This window comes from Bubalus kerabau, chromosome 2 (genome assembly GCF_029407905.1).
Source record: "Bubalus kerabau isolate K-KA32 ecotype Philippines breed swamp buffalo chromosome 2, PCC_UOA_SB_1v2, whole genome shotgun sequence".
In the NCBI taxonomy this organism is placed as follows: Eukaryota; Metazoa; Chordata; class Mammalia; order Artiodactyla; family Bovidae; genus Bubalus; species Bubalus kerabau.
The window spans coordinates 112,857,482-112,875,545 of record NC_073625.1 but is presented as its reverse complement, the minus strand read 5'-3'; the positions used below and the strand labels follow the sequence as shown (position 1 = coordinate 112,875,545).

Here is an 18,064-nt window from a genome sequence, read left to right as displayed (position 1 = left end):
TACATGTTTCAATGCCATTCTCCCAAATCTTCCCACCCTCTCCCTCTCCCACAGAGTCCATAAGACTGTTCTATACATCAGTGTCTCTTTTGCTGTCTCGTACACAGGGTTATTGTTACCATCTTTCTAAATTCCATATACATGCGTTAGTATACTGTATTGGTGTTTTTCTTTCTGGCTTACTTCACTCTGTATAATAGGCTCCAGTTTCATCCACCTCATTAGAACTGATTCAAATGTATTCTTTTTAATGGCTGAGTAATACTCCATTGTGTATATGTACCACAGCTTTCTTATCCATTCATCTGCTGATGGACATCTAGGTTGCTTCCATGTCCTGGCTATTATAAACAGTGCTGCGATGAACATTGGGGTACTCGTGTCTCTTTCCCTTCTGGTTTCCTCAGTGTGTATGCCCAGCAGTGGGATTGCTGGATCATAAGGCAGGTCTATTTCCAGTTTTTTAAGGAATCTCCACACTGTTCTCCATAGTGGCTGTACTAGTTTGCATTCCCACCAACAGTGTAAGAGGGTTCCCTTTTCTCCACACCCTCTCCAGCATTTATTGCTTGTAGACTTTTGGATCGCAGCCATTCTGACTGGTGTGAAATGGTACCTCATAGTGGTTTTGATTTGCATTTCTCTGATAATGAGTGATGTTGAGCATCTTTTCATGTGTTTGTTAGCCATCTGTATGTCTTCTTTGGAGAAATGTCTATTTAGTTCTTTGGCCCATTTTTTGATTGGGTCATTTATTTTTCTGGAGTTGAGCTGTAGGAGTTGCTTGTATATTCTCGAGATTAGTTGTTTGTCAGTTGCTTCATTTGCTATTATCTTCTCCCATTCTGAAGGCTGTCTTTTCACCTTGCTAATAGTTTCCTTTGATGTGCAGAAGCTTTTAAGGTTAATTAGGTCCCATTTGTTTATTTTTGCTTTTATTTCCAATATTCTGGGAGGTGGGTCATAGAGGATCCTGCTGTGATGTATGTCAGAGAGTGTTTTGCCTATGTTCTCCTCTAGGAGTTTTATAGTTTCTGGTCTTACGTTTAGATCTTTAATCCATTTTGAGTTTATTTTTGTGTATGGTGTTAGAAAGTGTTCTAGTTTCATTCTTTTACAAGTGGTTGACCAGAGTTCCCAGCACCACTTGTTAAAGAGATTGTCTTTAATCCATTGTATATTCTTGCCTCCTTTGTCAAAGATAAGGTGTCCATATGTGCGTGGATTTATCTCTGGGCTTTCTATTTTGTTCCATTGATCTATATTTCTGTCTTTGTGCCAGTACCATACTGTCTTGATAACTGTGGCTTTGTAGTAGAGCCTGAAGTCAGGTAGGTTGATTCCTCCAGTTCCATTCTTCTTTCTCAAGATCACTTTGGCTATTCGAGGTTTTTTGTTTTTCCATACAAATTGTGAAATTATTTGTTCTAGCTCTGTGAAGAATGCTGTTGGTAGCTTGATAGGGATTGCATTGAATCTATAGATTGCTTTGGGTAGTATACTCATTTTCACTATATTGATTCTTCCAATCCATGAACATGGTATATTTCTCCATCTGTTAGTGTCCTCTTTGATTTCTTTCACCAGTGTTTTATAGTTTTCTATATATAGGTCTTTAGATTCCTTAGGTAGATATATTCCTAAGTATTTTATTCTTTCCGTTGCAATGGTGAATGGAATTGTTTCCTTAATTTCTCTTTCTGTTTTCTCATTATTAGTGTATAGGAATGCAAGGGATTTCTGTGTGTTGATTTTATATCCTGCAACTTTACTATAGTCATTGATTAGTTCTAGTAATTTTCTGGTGGAGTCTTTAGGGTTTTCTATGTAGAGGATCATGTCATCTGCAAACAGTGAGAGCTTTACTTCTTCTTTTCCAATTAGACATACCAATTCTTGAAGTCCTTATAAACAACAAATACACTGTTAATGAAGACATTTGAAAATACCATTTCTCTGTTATTCTGAAATTTGGCCCTAAATCAGCACTTCAAAAGGTGGGGTCATCTGCTCTAAATGGCAGGTAAAAGAATTCCTACAGAACTTTGATGACCACAAAGATCAATCTGAATTATACATTTATGTTTTTGGAGATGCCAGGCCAGCTGCAGCAAAACCACACAAGGTTTACTGAGTTCAGTGACATATGGGAAGACATCAAGTCTCAGGGACCTTGCTTTAATGTACTGAAAAGCCCAGTCCTAGAACTGCCTCTATCATCAGAGAAAAGTGAAGGAGATCAGTTCGTTGTGATGCTACTTCTCTCTTCCAACCAAGTTGCAGTAAAAAATGCTTGAAGATGGTGATGGCCAAGACCAGAGTCAGGAACTGGGGTCTGGGCAGAGTCTAGGGAACCATTAGAGCCTTGTCTTCTTGGTTTCCAGGTTGATCATATTTCCTTGGATTTGGGGGGTCTGCTTATTTGCTGACCCCTGAACATCCCCTAGCTTTAAAGGAACATAGTAGTATCCCATGATGGAGAAGATCAGGCAGACCACCAGCATGAGGCAGGAAAAGAAAATGAATTCGGCCCACTGTAGGAAGAAATACGTATAAGAGAAAATATGGAAAACTTGATACCAAACTGATCTTTCTAAGATGAAGACTGAAGAGCAGACTGACCCAGGGTCACCAGTTTTGGAAGAGCTTTGGTAGGAAAAGACAGGACTAATTGGCCTCTCCTCACATGGGCCTATGGTGGCCATTATTGCAGCTTACATGTCTATTTTCATGGCAAAGTCTATGTTTAAGACAGAGGGCTGAGTGGGGAATGTGGCAAACAGAGGGGTGGGGGAAGGGCAGCAGAGGAAGATGGAGGGAAATCCTTGGGTAGACACGTGCTCCTGCTTCTCTTAGTACATACCTGGGCCAGGCCACTGAACTGTGCCACAATAAGCACGATGATATTCCCAAATGCTATAGTCAACAACCAGGCCGCCTGGAGTACAGACTTCATGCTAGAGGGAGCCTAGAGAGGACACAAATCTGTGAGTAAAGAAACTGTCTACACCACCGTCCTGTACCAAGCATCTATCCAGAAAAGGTCTCCCACCCAAACTTCCAGATTTGAACTTCCCCCTCTAAGTTCAGCATTCACATTGATTCAGGGAAAATGTTTATAGTAATTGAACATAGTAAAATGATTCAGGTAATAATGTTCATAGTAACAACAAGATGGCACTCTTAACTGAATATTTTATTATATCATATAATCTTCATTATAACCCTAAGGGAAAAGTTCTATTACTATTCTTATTTTACACATAAAAATAGCTTTAGAGAGATGAAAATTCACTGCTGAAGGTTACACAATAGGTATGCAGCCAAAATTTAAACATGGGCAGTTTGATTCCACAGTCCTTATTCTTAATGTTTAAGTATCCCTTTCTGGATCCCAAACAGCATGGATCCAGCCTGCCATGTTCCTGGAGGTCAAGCTGATTCTCTGCTTAAGATCATGAGGAATCTAAGGCCCCAAATAATGGAGGTCTTGGCCACGGTCACATAACTAAGACAGTGTCAGGATTAAAACTCCATCCTCTGAGCAATAGCTCCACCTCCACTTTCCACTTGCAAAAACCTACCTGAGATTTTTTGTATTCCCATACAAATTGTGAAATTATTTGCTCTAGCTCTGTGAAAAATACCATTGATGGCTTGATAGGGATTGCATTGAATCTATGGAAATACAAAAAACCTCGAATAGCCAAAGCTATCTTGAGAAAGAAGAATGGAACTGGAGGAATCAACCTGCCTGACTTCAGGCTCTCCTACAAAGCTACAGTCATCAAGACAGTATGGTACTGGCACAAAGACAGAAATATAGATCAATGGAACAAAATAGAAAGCCCAGAGATAAATCCACGCACCTATGGACACCTTATCTTTGACAAAGGAGGCAAGAATATACAATGGATTAAAGACAATCTCTTTAACAAGTGGTGCTGGGAAAACTGGTCAACCACTTGTAAAAGAATGAAACTAGAACACTTTCTAACACCATACACAAAAATAAACTCAAAATGGATTAAAGATCTAAACGTAAGACCAGAAACTATAAAACTCCTAGAGGAGAACATAGGCAAAACACTCTCTGACATACATCACAACAGGATCCTCTATGACCCACCTCCCAGAGTAATGGAAATAAAAGCAAAAATAAACAAATGGGACCTAATTAAACTTAAAAGCTTCTGCACCACAAAGGAAACTATTAGCAAGATGAAAAGACAGCCTTCAGAATGGGAGAAAATAATAGCCAATGAAGCAACTGACAAACAACTAATCTCAAAAATATACAAGCAACTCCTACAGCTCAATTCCAGAAAAATAAACGACCCAATCAAAAAATGGGCCAAAGAACTAAATAGACATTTCTCCAAAGAAGACATACAGATGGCTAACAAACACATGAAAAGATGCTCAACATCACTCATTATCAGAGAAATGCAAATCAAAACCACTATGAGGTACCATTTCACACCAGTCAGAATGGCTGCGATCCAAAAGTCTGCTGCTGCTGCTAAGCCGCTTCAGTCGTGTCCGACTCTGTGCAACCCCATAGACGGCAACCCACCAGGCTTCCCCATCCCTGGGATTCTCCAGGCAAGAACACTGGAGTGGGTTGCCATTTCCTTCTCCAATGCATGAAAGTGAAACGTGAAAGTGAAGTCGCTCAGTCGTGTCCGACTCTAGCGACCCCATGGACTGCAGCCTACCAGGCTCCTCTGTCCATGGGATTTTCTAGGCAAAAGTACTGGAGTGGGGTGCCATTGCCTTCTCTGTCCAAAAGTCTACAAGCAATAAATGCTGGAGAGGGTATGGAGAAAAGGGAACCCTCTTACACATTGGTGGGAATGCAAACTAGTACAGCCACTATGGAGAACAGTGTGGAGATTCCTTAAAAAACTGGAAATAGAACTGCCTTATGACCCAGCAATCCCACTGCTGGGCATACACACCGAGGAACCAGAATTGAAAGAGACACGTGTACCCCAATGTTCATCGCAGCACTGTTTATAATAGCCAGGACATGGTAGCAACCTAGATGTCCATCAGGAGATGAAAGGATAAAAAAGCTGTGGTACATATACACAATGGAGTATTATGCAGCCATTAAAAAGAGTACATTTGAATCAGTTCTAATGAGGTGGATGAAACTGGAGCCTATTATACAGAGTGAAGTAAACCAGAAAGAAAAACACCAATACAGTATACTAATGCATATATATGGAATTTAGAAAGATGGTAACAATAACCCTGTATGGGAGACAGCAAAAGAGACACAGATGTATAGAACAGTCTTTTGGACTCTGTGGGAGAGGGAGAGGGTGGGATGATTTGGGAGAATGACATTGAAACATGTATAATATATATGAAACGAATTGCCAGTCAAGTTTCAATGCATAATACTGGATGTTTGGGGCTGGTTCACTGAGACGACCCAGAGGGATGGTACAGGGAGGGAAGAGGGAGGGGGGTTCAGGATGGGGAACATGTATACACCCGTGGCAGATTCATGTTGATGTATGGCAGAACCAATACAATATTGTAAAGTAATCAACCTCCAATTAAAATAAATAAATTTATTAAAAAAACCAAACAAACCTACCTGAGAATAAGAAAACTCAAGTCCTGTGACAGAGAACATGACCTCCCCAGCTGTAACAAGGGCATATTGTGGTAGCTGCCATGCGACAGACACTTTGTTGGCTGGGATGTATTCCATCTTCCAGGCCTGAGGACCCTGATTGGTTCTCTTAGTGAGGGAAACAAGAAATGGGCTTGTTAGGAGTCTCAAGTAAATATTCCTGGCCTATGGCATTTATGGTCTTGTCTCCATCTCCTCATTGTATTGTCATTCTTGTGGTACCATGAAGAAACTGAGCAATTTCTACACAGTTTCAGGTTTTTGAAATTCCTTTTGGTAGCACCACTCACTTGGCTGGCTTCAGTCAATCAGATACCATTATTGCAGAGACCTTAAATGGCAGACTATTTGATACTATAGTATCCCATCATTTTTACCTACTGGGTATTTTGATCCTGGTCAACATTTTAAATGTAAAATGGCATCTGCATTATATAAACAATGAATTTTTAGAAAAGCATGTACTTAAAAAAGTTTAATTCTTTGTTCAATTTTTTAGGTAAGTACAATTAAAATATTTCTCACATTTCCATTTAAATATTTATTTTACTAAAATTACTTTTATCAGAATATTATAATATCAGAATAATATCAGAAATTATTTTCTTGGTAACTCTTACAATGAAGATTTTCTTGATCAATTTTTTAAAATCCATATCAAATACCATCTACTACTTTGTATCTTATTTACTGGCCATTATTTTTAAACTCAAACATAAAAATTTTGTCAAAAAGATGCAATTTTTCTATAAAATTTTGGTAAAAAAGAATCTTTTCAGGGTCAATATTTTGTTATTAATGTTACCAAATATACATGATTCTACAATCTTTTTAAAAAAATTACTTTCACTATATGAAGGTTTTAAGCTGAGTTGGTTTTCTTGTATATAGATTGTATTTAGTAATATTTATTATAATAAATAAAATGGAATTTTTGAAATTATATATTTTCCTTGGAGTAAAACCAAGTTATTAGGTAGTTAATGTTACTAGATAGTAGGTATAATATCTGGATATATCATGAAACAGAAAGTAGACAAGTGGTTGTTTAGAACTGGGGAGTTTGGGAGGAAATGTTGAGTGACTACTAATGAGTGTGTGGCTTCTTTTTGGAATGAGGAAAATGTTCTAAAATCATACAGCTCTGAATTTATTAAAAACCATGGAATATATATTATTAAAAATATATTCTGTGTGTATTGAATATACAATATATATTAAATATGTTACCTTTACATTTAAAACCATTATATACTTTAAGCGGGTGAAATGCATGATATGAATTATATTTCAATAAACTATAATAAAAAATGGAATACTAAAGATATCATGCTAAACTAATTACAATTAATAAAACTTTATAGATGATTCTCATCACACTTTGAGAAATTTTCATCTTTTTCTTAGTCATGGTCCTCTTTTTATATTTAATACAATGTCAAAAGTCATGAATTAAAATTGGAATCAAGGTTGACATCGGAATTAAAATTCAGAGGTATCATGCCTAATTGCTAACACAATTGCTTTTGAGGGACCATAGCTACCTTTGTGGGAGAAGGCAATAGCACCCCACTCCAGTACTGTTGCCCGGAAAATCCCATGGATGGAGGAGCCTGGTAGGCTGCAGTCCATGGGGTCGCACAGAGTCAGACACGACTGAAGCGACTTGGCAGCAGCTACCTTTGTGTAGAGATTGACATTTGCCACCAGTCTTGGTATTTCAGACTGTCATAGGCTACTGCTAAGTCACTTCAGTCGTGTCCAACTCTGTGTGACCCCATAGACGGCAGCCCACCAGGCTCATGGCCCCATCCCTGGGATTCTCCAGGCAAGAACACTGGAGTGGGTTGCCATTTCCTTCTCCAATGCATGAAAGTGAAAAGTGAAAGTGAAGTCGCTCAGTCGTGTCTGACTCTAGAGACCCCATTGACTTCAGCCTACCAGGCTCCTCCATCCATGGGATTTTCCAGGCAAGAGTACTGGAGGGGGGTGCCATTGCCTTCTCCGTGTGATACGCTAGCAGATAAGTTTTCTAGGAGCTAGGGAAACCACATGTGAAGTCAATCAAGAAGACCAAAATAATTTTTGTTTTCTTGGTGCCATAATGAGACTGGAGCAGACCATGTCACCTCACAGCAATGACTCAAGGTAAATTATGTCTACCATTCCCCAAGACCTTGGGCCTCTTGCCAGTGTTCTTTTATGTCCTCTAGTAAGATCTTAGGAGTTTTTTAAAGTCACTATAGAAGCTATCACCCTACACTAGAAATAAGTGAGAGAGTCAATTCCTAGGTAGGTTGATAAGAAGTCCAGGGTCCCCAAGGAGGAGAAAGGGGTCTGGGTCTCTCAAGGAGGAAATAGGGGTCTGGAGTTCTCAAGGAGAAAAGGACAACCTTCCCCCCTCCCCCCCACACACTTTTTTTTTCTTTAAGCCCAGAGCTGATGAGTGCACTACAAAACAACTCATGTTGCTCAAGGATATGCTTTTGCTTAAACTCTGTAACAACAATGTATCCTGCTTGAGGACCTGTTTCTCCTTGAGAACCTTCTGACTAATTCTGTCATTTTAAAATGTATATTATGGGAGTGGGTCTGGTAGATCTTTCTGTTGTTAGTTCTAATCCCATTATCTTAAAATGTAAATTGCAGAAGTGGGTCTGGTAAGACCTTTACAACCTTGAGACATTCTTTTGATTTACTGTAATAACCAATTGAAAAAATATATAGCTTCCTTGCTAAGATTAGCAAGGGGGGGCACTCTTCATCCCCCTTCTGATGTCTATGTCAGAAGCTTTCTCTGTCCCTTTTTCACTTTAATAAATCTCTGCTACGCTAAAGCTCTTGAGTGATCAAGCCTGGTCCCTGGTCCTGAAGCTAAATCTTCTTCTTCAGAGATCACGAATCTGACATTGTTCACCATAAGCCATCATAAGTATGTGATGCTGTCTTGCCATAGAGTAAGATACAGATAGATATAGATTATATACAAATTTAGATATGGTATAATTACATAGATATAGATACAGATAAATGGAAGAATAGAGTGAGAATGGTCATGAGCTACTTACATTTGTAATAACAAACAGATAAGCTGCACCAAAGTCTAGTAAACCCAAATTCAGTGAAAAATCCTCATTTTTTGTTCTACAATGCACCACAGGATATCTGGAACAGGACAAATTTAGATTAGAAGAAACATTACAGTTTAGAAAAGCACTTTCATTTCTGGTGGAAGGAGTGATTTCGTCTCTCTATTGATGGTGAGTCAAGCAGCAAAGCTACCCTTTCTCTTTGAGGAAAGGAGTCTCAGAGTGAATTATTTTCATACCAAGTTTTTTTCTATGCCTGATCTGAGATTTCATTGCCTGTTTGGTATGCTTTTTTAACCTTAAACCTGAATGCAAAACGCACAAATTGCCTTCTATTGGGAACTTCAGACTCTAAGTCTTCTCATCTAAGTCTTATGAATTTTTCTCTTCTGAGTATTATGAATTAGTGGAATAGCATAAAACAGTGAATCTGAAAGGATAAGCTCAAAGTAACAAGGTGTTCATAGGAATTACCAAAGGGTAGGAGTGGGAGCCAATGATAAACTGGCAGACCTCCGGGAGATGGTCTTGGTAGGTATTCAGTATGGCCTTCACTGAGGCAAGAATCCCTCAGAAGAAATGGAATAGCCATCATGGTTACTCCAAAAGAGTCAAAAATGCAGTACTTGGATGCAATCTCAAAAACGACAGAATGATCTCTGTTCGTTTCCAAGGCAAGCCATTCAATATCACAGTAATCCAAGTCTATGCCCCAACCAGTAATGCTGAAGAAGCTGAAGTTGAGCGGTTCTATGAAGACCTACAAGACCTTTAGAACTAACACCCAAAAAAGATGTCCTTTTCATTATAGGGGACTGGAATGCAAAAGTAGGAAGTCAAGAAACACCTGGAGTAACAGGCAAATTTGGCCTTGGAATACGAAATGAAGAGGGCAAAGACTAATAGAGTTTTGCCAAGAAAATGCACTGGTTATAGCAAACACCCTCTTCCAACAACACAAGACAAGACTCTACACATGGACATCACCAGATGGTCAACACCGAAATCAGATTGATTATATTCTTTGCAGCCAAAGATGGAGAAGCTCTATACAGTCAGCAAAAACAAGACCAGGAGCTGACTGTGGCTCAGACCATGAACTCCTTATTGCCAAATTCAGACTGAAATTGAAGAAAGTAGGGAAAACCACTAGACCATTCAGGTATGACCTAAATCAAATCCCTTATGATTATACAGTGGAAGTGAGAAATAGATTTAAGGGCCTAGATCTGATAGATAGAGTGCCTAATGAACTATGGAATGAGGTCCATGACATTGTACAGGAGACAGGGATCAAGACCATCCCCATGCAAAAGAAATGCAAAAAAGCAAAATGGCTGTCTGGGGAGGCCTTACAAATAGCTGTGAAAAGAAGAGAAGTGAAAAGCAAAGGAGAAAAGGAAAGATATAAGCATCTGAATGCAGAGTCCAAAGAATAGCAAGAAGAGATAAAAAAAGCCTTCCTCAGCAATCAATGCAGAGAAATAAAGGAAAATAACAGAATGGGAAAGACTAGAGATCTCTTCAAGAAAATTAGAGATACCAAGGGAACATTTCATGCAAAGATGGGCTCGATAAAGGACAGAAATGGTATGGACCTAACAGAAGCAGAAGATATTAAGAAGAGGTGGCAAGAATACACAGAAGAACCATACAAAAAAGATCTTCACGACCCAGATAATCATGATGGTGTGATCACTGACCTAGAGCCAGACATCCTGGAATGTGAAGTCAAGTGGGCCTTAGAAAGCATCACTACGAACAAAGCTAGTGGAGGTGATGGAATTCCAGTTGAGCTATTTCAAATCCTGAAAAATGATGCTGTGAAAGTGCTGCACTCAATATGCCAGCAAATTTGGAAAACTCAGCAGTGGCCACAGGACTGGAAAAGGTCAGTTTTCATTCCAATCCCAAAGAAAGGCAATGCCAAAGAATGCTCAAACTACCGCACAATTGCACTCATCTCACATGCTAGTAAAGTAATGCTCAAAATTCTCCAAGCCAGGCTTCAGCAATATGTGAACCGTGAACTTCCTGATGTTCAAGCTTGTTTTAGAAAAGGCAGAGGAACCAGAGATCAAATTGCCAACATCCGCTGTATCATCAAAAAAGCAAGAGAGTTCCAGAGAAACATCTATTTCTGCTTTATTGACTATGCAAAAGCCTTTGACTGTGTGGACCACAATAAACTCTGGAAACTTCTGAAAGAGATGGGAATACCAGACCACCTGACCTGCCTCTTGAGAAACCTGTATGCAGGTCAGGAAGCAACAGTTAGAACTGGACATGGAACAACAGACTGGTTCCAAATAGGAAAAGGAGTACGTCAAGGCTGTATGTTGTCACTCTGCTTATTTAACTTCTATGCAGAATACATCATGAGAAATGCTGGACTGGAAGAAACACAAGTTGGAATCAAGATTGCAGGGAGAAATATCAATAACGTCAGATATGCAGATGACACCACCCTTATGGCAGAAAGTGAAGAGGAACTCAAAAGCCTCTTGATGAAGATGAAAGTGAAAGTGGAGAGTGAAAAAGTTGGCTTAAAGCTCAACATTCAGAAAATGAAGATCATGGCATCCGGTCCCATCACTTCATAGGAAATAGATGGGAAACAGTGGAAACAGTGTCAGACTTTATTTTTCTGGGCTCCAAAATCACTGCAGATGGTGACTGTAGCCATGAAATAAAAAGACGCTTACTCCTTGGAAGAAAAGTTATGACCAACCTAGATAGCATATTGAAAAGCAGAGACATTAGTTTGCCAACAAAGGTTCGTCTAGTCAAGGCTATGGTTTTTCCAGTGGTCATGTATGGTTGTGAGAGTTGGACTTTGAAGAAGGCTGGGTGCCAAAGAATTGATGCTTTTGAACTGTGGTGTTGGAGAAGACTCTTGAGAGTCCCTTGGACTGCAAGGAGATCCAACCAGTCCATTCTGAAGGAGATCAGGCCTGGGATTTCTTTGGAAGGAATGATGCTAAAGCTGAAACTCCAGTACTTTGGCCACCTCATGCGAAGAGTTGACTCATTAGAAAAGACTCTGATGCTGGGAGGGATTAGGGGCAGGAGGAGAAGGGGACGACAGAGGATGAGATGGCTGGATGGCATCACTGACTCGATGGACGTGAGTCTGAGTGAACTCCGGGAGTTGGCGATGAACAGGGAGGCCTGGGGTGCTGTGATTCATGGGGTCACAAAGAGTCGGACACGACTGAGCGACTGAACTGAACTGATGGCCTTCACAGCAAGCATAGTTTCAATATATCTGTGCAGAAAAACAAGAGACTGAGGAAAGGAGGCAAAGCTGAAACAGAGCAGGAGTATGTGTCTATTTACAATTAGCTGAGATATACCTAATCTGTCCACCTATACACAAAGAAAGTATTTAAAAATCAGTTGTTGATAAAAGTAAAATGTCCACAGGGTAGTTCTCTTACTCTCCTCTTTGCACAGTTCTGTAAGCAGACACACTATAGTCTTCATCAACAATGAGGGATGCATCTGTACCCAGGGAGACATTGACTTCTTCATGCAAAGTGTTAACAAACCTAAGGATAATAGAGACATTGTTAGAGATCAGACAAAATCTCCCACCTGATAAATGGGCAGGGGCCTTTTCTGTTTTGTTTATTGCTATATGCCCAGTGCCTAGAACAGAGGCTAGCACATAAAAGGTACATGATATATATTGTTAACTGAATGAATAAATGAACTCACACATAAGTAATTAGTAGTCTTAGCTGTCCCTATCTTTTTCTTTCCTTGGGTGTTAGCTTTTTGTTTGCTACACTCTTACCTGATCTCGGCTAGGAAAAGACTATTGTGATCACTCACAGCAGTCTGAATCTCCTCAACTCAGCACTGGTGCAACCAATTTCTCTCCCTTTTCTAATGATGGAATTCATCAATTGAGACTCCATAAGAAAAATAATTATCTATATATAAATACATAATAGTATTTATATAAAACTGATACTTCATCCTCTTATAAATGAAGTCTGATTTGCTTTATGCAAAACTCAGACTCCAGCTCACAGCAGGTTGAGCTTTCATTGTTTTGAGTCTTCAGACAAACTTGAACTCTTCCAGAACCATTTTTTTAGTCTTTTGAACCTGAGCCCCTAAATTGGTCCCTCAGTTTGGGTTTTCGGCAGCATTTGTGTTAGTCCCTGGCCCGTGGGATTAGAAGGGCAGTTCCCTCTAAAACCCTTGGTGTTGATTCCTGGGCTTTCAATCATCCTGCACCAACCCAGAAATTGCTCCATTTCATCCTTTCTGGAGGTTCCCAGGGAAGTCTTGGCCTCACTGTTGTATGACTTATTTGGATCTGTTTACTTTTTCTGAAGCATATGTGCTGCTGCTGCTAAGTCGCTTCGGTCGTGTCCAACTCTGTATGACCCCATAGACGGCAGCCCACCAGGCTCCCCTGTCCCTGGGTTTCTCCAGGCAAGAACATTGGAGTGGGTTACCATTTCCTTCTCCAATGCATAAAAGTGAAAACTGAAAGTGAAGTTGCTCAGTCATGTCTGACTCTTCGCGACCCCATGGACTGCAGCCTACCAGGCTCCTCCGTCCATGAGATTTTCCAGGCAAGAGTACTGGAATGGGTTGCCATTGCCTTCTCCCTGAAGCATATGTAAAAGCAGATTAATATGAATGTTCTAGCCTTCAGTGACATTCAACTTTTCATTAAAAGTTCTCCTCTAAAATGCTGTTCTCTACAGCAACCATCTAATCTTGATGGCCATAGACACATGCATCTATATCATGTCAGATTCCTGCCCCAGTGAGCAGGTGACCTCTTCAGGGCTCCATCTCTGTAACTGTCCCATGGTGCCTAACAAGACATTCAGCTTTATCTAGATTCAAAACCAAGCCTTTTGAATCCCAGTATGTTACCTTTACTAAACCATGATGCTTGTATATGTTTATTTTAAACTTTACTTTAAAAACACAGTACTATAAAAGATGTTCAACTACCAGTAATGAAGGGAGGATTATTTGCTTACTTCTAAATTTCTCTCTGGTGATCACAGAGAGAAGAGTACTCAATTATTTTCTTAAGAGCCAGATAAGTGGATAATATGCAGCAGAAGCAATTTATGTGGCAGAGCACAGAGGGCATTCATGGACATAGGGTTATCTTTGAGTACCACATGAAAAAGCAAGCCAAAAGACTTGGTTTTGGATCTATGCCTCTCGCTTCCCTGGGAAATGTGTTCTGACACCAATGCTCCTGATATTCTAGGAGAGAGAATCCTAGTATGAGACAAGCAGAATGTGAAGCTTTTTCATGTGAAGCCCCACAACTCAGAAGAGACCCCAGATTCAAGAGAACAGAGAGGCCTGGGTCTCCTTGACATCCAAACCTCATGGCTGTCATCCCATCGGTTGTTTTGTTTTCTTCATCCTTCACCTACAATACAGGGAAGTAAAAATCAGTTACAGTTGACTAGAGGGAACTGATAATCATAAAATTTGATCATCAGATATATCCTTGGTAAGATATTGATGAATCAGTCTTCATACTCTAAGATAATTAGAAACTAGGCCATTCTTCAACTTACCATCATGCTAGAAATACTTTCCCCATCTTCTCGAATGATCAGAGTGTACCACATTTTCTCCTCCACAGAATGCTCAGTGTAGACAGACACATTGTGATATTTCAGTTGAAAGCGGAAATTCTGGCTTTTTGTCTTCAGGTGGAGTTTGGAATAGTGTGGCATATTCTGCAGAATAAAGAGCCTGTCACATTCACCTTCCTCCCCACCTTGAACACTGCAGTCTCAGAGTACCCCAGGGCAGGTGACCTCATCAGATACTTTCAACGTTACCCTTCAACCTCATAATTCCATTTCTAGGAATATACTATAGGAGTAATTAGAGGCATGAATGAAGACTTATGAGTAAGGATATTCATTAGAGAAATATGTATAATAATAAAAAATTAAATGCCTATTAAGAAAATATTTTACTAAACAATGATATATCCATAGAATGGAATATTATGTATCCATTCAATTCATATTCTCAAAGTTTATCTGAGGACATTGGAAAATCCTTTTAATGACAATCGTGCTAAGGAAAAAATCAAGGTCAATACAACATATAGTGTTTCAAGACTTTTAAAAAAGTAGTTTGTTTACTCATTTATTAAAAAAACGCTAAAGCTAGCTATGATTATCTCTGTGTGATGGATTTATAGGTGATTTTTTGATCTTTTGACACAGTCCCCAATTTTCAACAGTAAATGTATATTACTTTTATTATTTAAAATATTTTTAAATGAATATTTCAGAATATGTATAGTATAGAAGTGAAAATATGTAAGCCAAACTCTTCAACAGGGTGTGTGTTAGGAGGTAGTTTGAAATAATAATACAAATTGCAACCTATTGAGAGCTTACAATGTTCCAGAGTTTACAATGCTAAACACTTTATATATAATATTTATTCTTACAACAGTTTATGACATAAAAAGTATTGCCATTTTACAGATGCTAAAATTGAGACTTATAGATAAAATAACTTCTTCGGGGTCTTACAGTTAGGGAGTGGCAGAACCAGGAGCTGGACTGGGGCACTTTGCCTTCATAGGTGCATGCTGTAAACAACCCACTGTATATGCTGCTGCTTTGGCACATAATCTGAATGTGTTTCTAATTCACTCATGTCCATACGTCACCTGAAAGGATTTGATGGACTCTGCCAACAGAGTATTATTTTCATCACCCAGCACTGTTACTTCGACCTCATCATCTGCCAGATTCAAGACTTGTAGGAAAATCTCTTGGGAATTTGGCTGGCATGTGGCCATTTCCTTAGGAGAGAGAACATGTATTAGAAATACTAGAAAATAACCCTTCAAATACAGTGAGAACACATACTTCAGTCCTATTTCGATAGCCAAGTTTATCTAGTCAAGAGGATGCAGTTTTCTATCTCTAAAGAGCATTTGGCTTTGAAGGCTCTAAAGGCAGTTTGGAGGAGGAAATTCCAGCTCAGTGGAGCAAGCACTGATGCCAGGTAACAAACTCCATGCTTTTTGACTCAGTTGTGGCCCGGTACATCACTTCCCAATAGTGGCTACTCAATCTGCCAAAATATATTTAAATGTCTGGTAAGGTATGAAAGAAATGGTTCTATATCTTGTATACTGGTGTTTGGAAATTCCTAGACAATGTACTCTACATCATTTAGGTGGGAGGTGGGCTTCATTTTGCACTGCTGCTCTACCTCTATATCTACTCATTTACCACAAACACTTATTATGCACCTTTTTAAAAACAGCTACTGTGGTAGGGACCAGTGAATCAAGATTGAACAAGTCAGAGAAATGAACAAAACAGATTTCATCCTGCCCTCATGGAGCTTAAGATTTACTGTACTCACATTAATTTTTATCTCTACAGCAGCAGCAACTGCAAAGCCCAGGCATGCTAGGATCATACCAACAGCCATTTTCCTAAGCGATCTGAAGAGGAAACAGAGAGGCAGTCATACCTAAACTGCAGACTCTAAAGAATAAAATCTAAACTTCCTAAGCTTACTTAATTTGTTCTCAATTACTTTCAAAGTATTTCCTAGTACTCCCCTTCATATATCCTCCTTTCTACCTTTACTTGAGTCACACTGAACTGTTCTTTGTAACACACCAATTTTTCCCTCTTTGTTTATGATTGTTTTTCTATCCACTATGTCATAATTACAAAAATAATAGTAATATAACCAGATTCATTGAACATTTACCATATACCTGTCACTGTATATTATTACCTTCTTTTCCTCTTCTTCAGAAGACTTTCTTGACCCTAGCTAGTCTCTTCCATCTCTGCATTTCCTTGGCACTTTGCTCCCATTCTTAGAGCACTTAACATAATTCATCATTTCAATAATTAACCTTGCATATTTTCTAGCTCCCTTACTAAAAAGTAAATTCATAAGGAGCAAGATTTGTGCTTCTACATTTCTGTAGCACTTGGTACTGAACTCAATAAACTGCTCAATGAATGAGTAAATGACAAAAGGTCATTTGAATATGGTAATGGCTATCAAAAGGAAATTGCTATTAAATCAGAAAATATAGAAGACTTAAGATCCTCCTCTGTCAAACTTTCCGAAGAATAACACTTCTATTTAGAATGGGGGAAAGCAGTAATTAGGGACAATTCTGTCCTCTTCTGAGGTCCCTCATTTGTTTCATAGGGACAGTAGGAGATTTAAGAGGATTAGTTTTCATCAAAGGCTTCGGACTTCTTTGAAGAGGCAACTTTCAAGAACAAAGCAACAAGTTGGTTTAGGAGCCTAATCTGATATATTTTTGCCTTTTCATGAAGTATAGCCCTAATTCTTCAACATCATGTATGTAAGTCTGCAGTAATGGATTGGACTGTCTGTGAGAAGTATTAATTAGATCTAATTCCTGTTCTACAGTATTGTTGTTGTGCTTAGTCACTCAGTCACGTCTGACTCCTTGAAACCCCATGGACTATAGCCTGCCATGGGATTTTTCAGGCAAGAACTACTGGAGTGAGTTGCCATTTCCTTCTCCAGGGGATCTTCTTGACCCAGGAATCGAACCCACAGCTCCTGTATCTCCTGCATGCAGGCAAACTCTTTACCTGGTGAGCCATCAAGGAAGCCCTGTTCTCTGGCATTAATAGGCATTTAATCTATCATGGATAAACAGAAGCAGAAAAATGATAAATCATCACAGAAACAATAGTGACTCATTATGAAACTGGACAAATATTGAGTCAGGCTGGAGCAACAAAGGGATGGTGATCACTTACGTGAAGTTAATGCCACACTTGGAGACCAGACGATAAATGACAAGGTCAAACAGTGGGATGAAAATAACAATCAAAAAGGGACTTAGCACCTGTAATGCCATGGTAAAAAGATTAGTTCCAAGTGTTTTTCTGAGTGTGAGCATGTGCTCTCATTCACATGTGTGCACACTCTCTCACATCCAAACACACTTTCATCAACGATGTACAGAATGACTCCACATCTTTCAGTCCCTTTACACCCAAGACTCTATTTCCCCTGTATAGCACATTAGCTTCCAAATATCCCAAGGAACCAGTTTCACTCTAAACCTGCTTCTATCAATTGATTGGGAGCTCTTCCCTCCCATTTCATTTATCTCCTCCAGTTCCACAGCTAAGAGGAAAATGTCATAGTCAGGAGAAAGGAAGGAAAGAAAGAAGAATTGGGATTGTTGAAGAAGCAGTTAAAAATAACCAGGAGTCACCAACAAGCAGAGACTCTGAATTTGTTGCTTACACAACTAAGTTGTACACTTTATTTGACAATA

The 18,064-nt window shown here is 39.2% G+C and overlaps 1 protein-coding gene across 2 annotated transcripts in view; it reads right to left on the bottom strand.

Annotated features, from left to right (window-relative positions):
- Window positions 1–1,214: 1,214 nt before the first annotated feature.
- The window catches only part of LOC129643599 (solute carrier family 15 member 2-like), a 36,102-nt gene continuing 19,252 nt past the window's right edge, over window positions 1,215–18,064 (bottom strand). Inside the window, exons 13-22 of one of the 2 annotated variants that reach the window (XM_055568368.1) lie at window positions 17,538–17,626; window positions 16,138–16,219; window positions 15,431–15,565; window positions 14,310–14,474; window positions 14,112–14,158; window positions 12,180–12,290; window positions 8,719–8,815; window positions 5,612–5,758; window positions 2,864–2,968; window positions 1,215–1,904 (exon numbers count right to left, since the gene is read on the bottom strand). In XM_055568368.1, coding sequence (XP_055424343.1) covers window positions 1,881–1,904; window positions 2,864–2,968; window positions 5,612–5,758; window positions 8,719–8,815; window positions 12,180–12,290; window positions 14,112–14,158; window positions 14,310–14,474; window positions 15,431–15,565; window positions 16,138–16,219; window positions 17,538–17,626 — 1,002 coding nt within the window. In that variant the 3' untranslated portion in view covers window positions 1,215–1,880. Of the gene's footprint in view, window positions 2,535–2,863; window positions 2,969–5,611; window positions 5,759–8,718; window positions 8,816–12,179; window positions 12,291–14,111; window positions 14,159–14,309; window positions 14,475–15,430; window positions 15,566–16,137; window positions 16,220–17,537; window positions 17,627–18,064 lie in introns of both variants that reach the window. The other variant, XM_055568367.1, reaches the window with a different exon arrangement.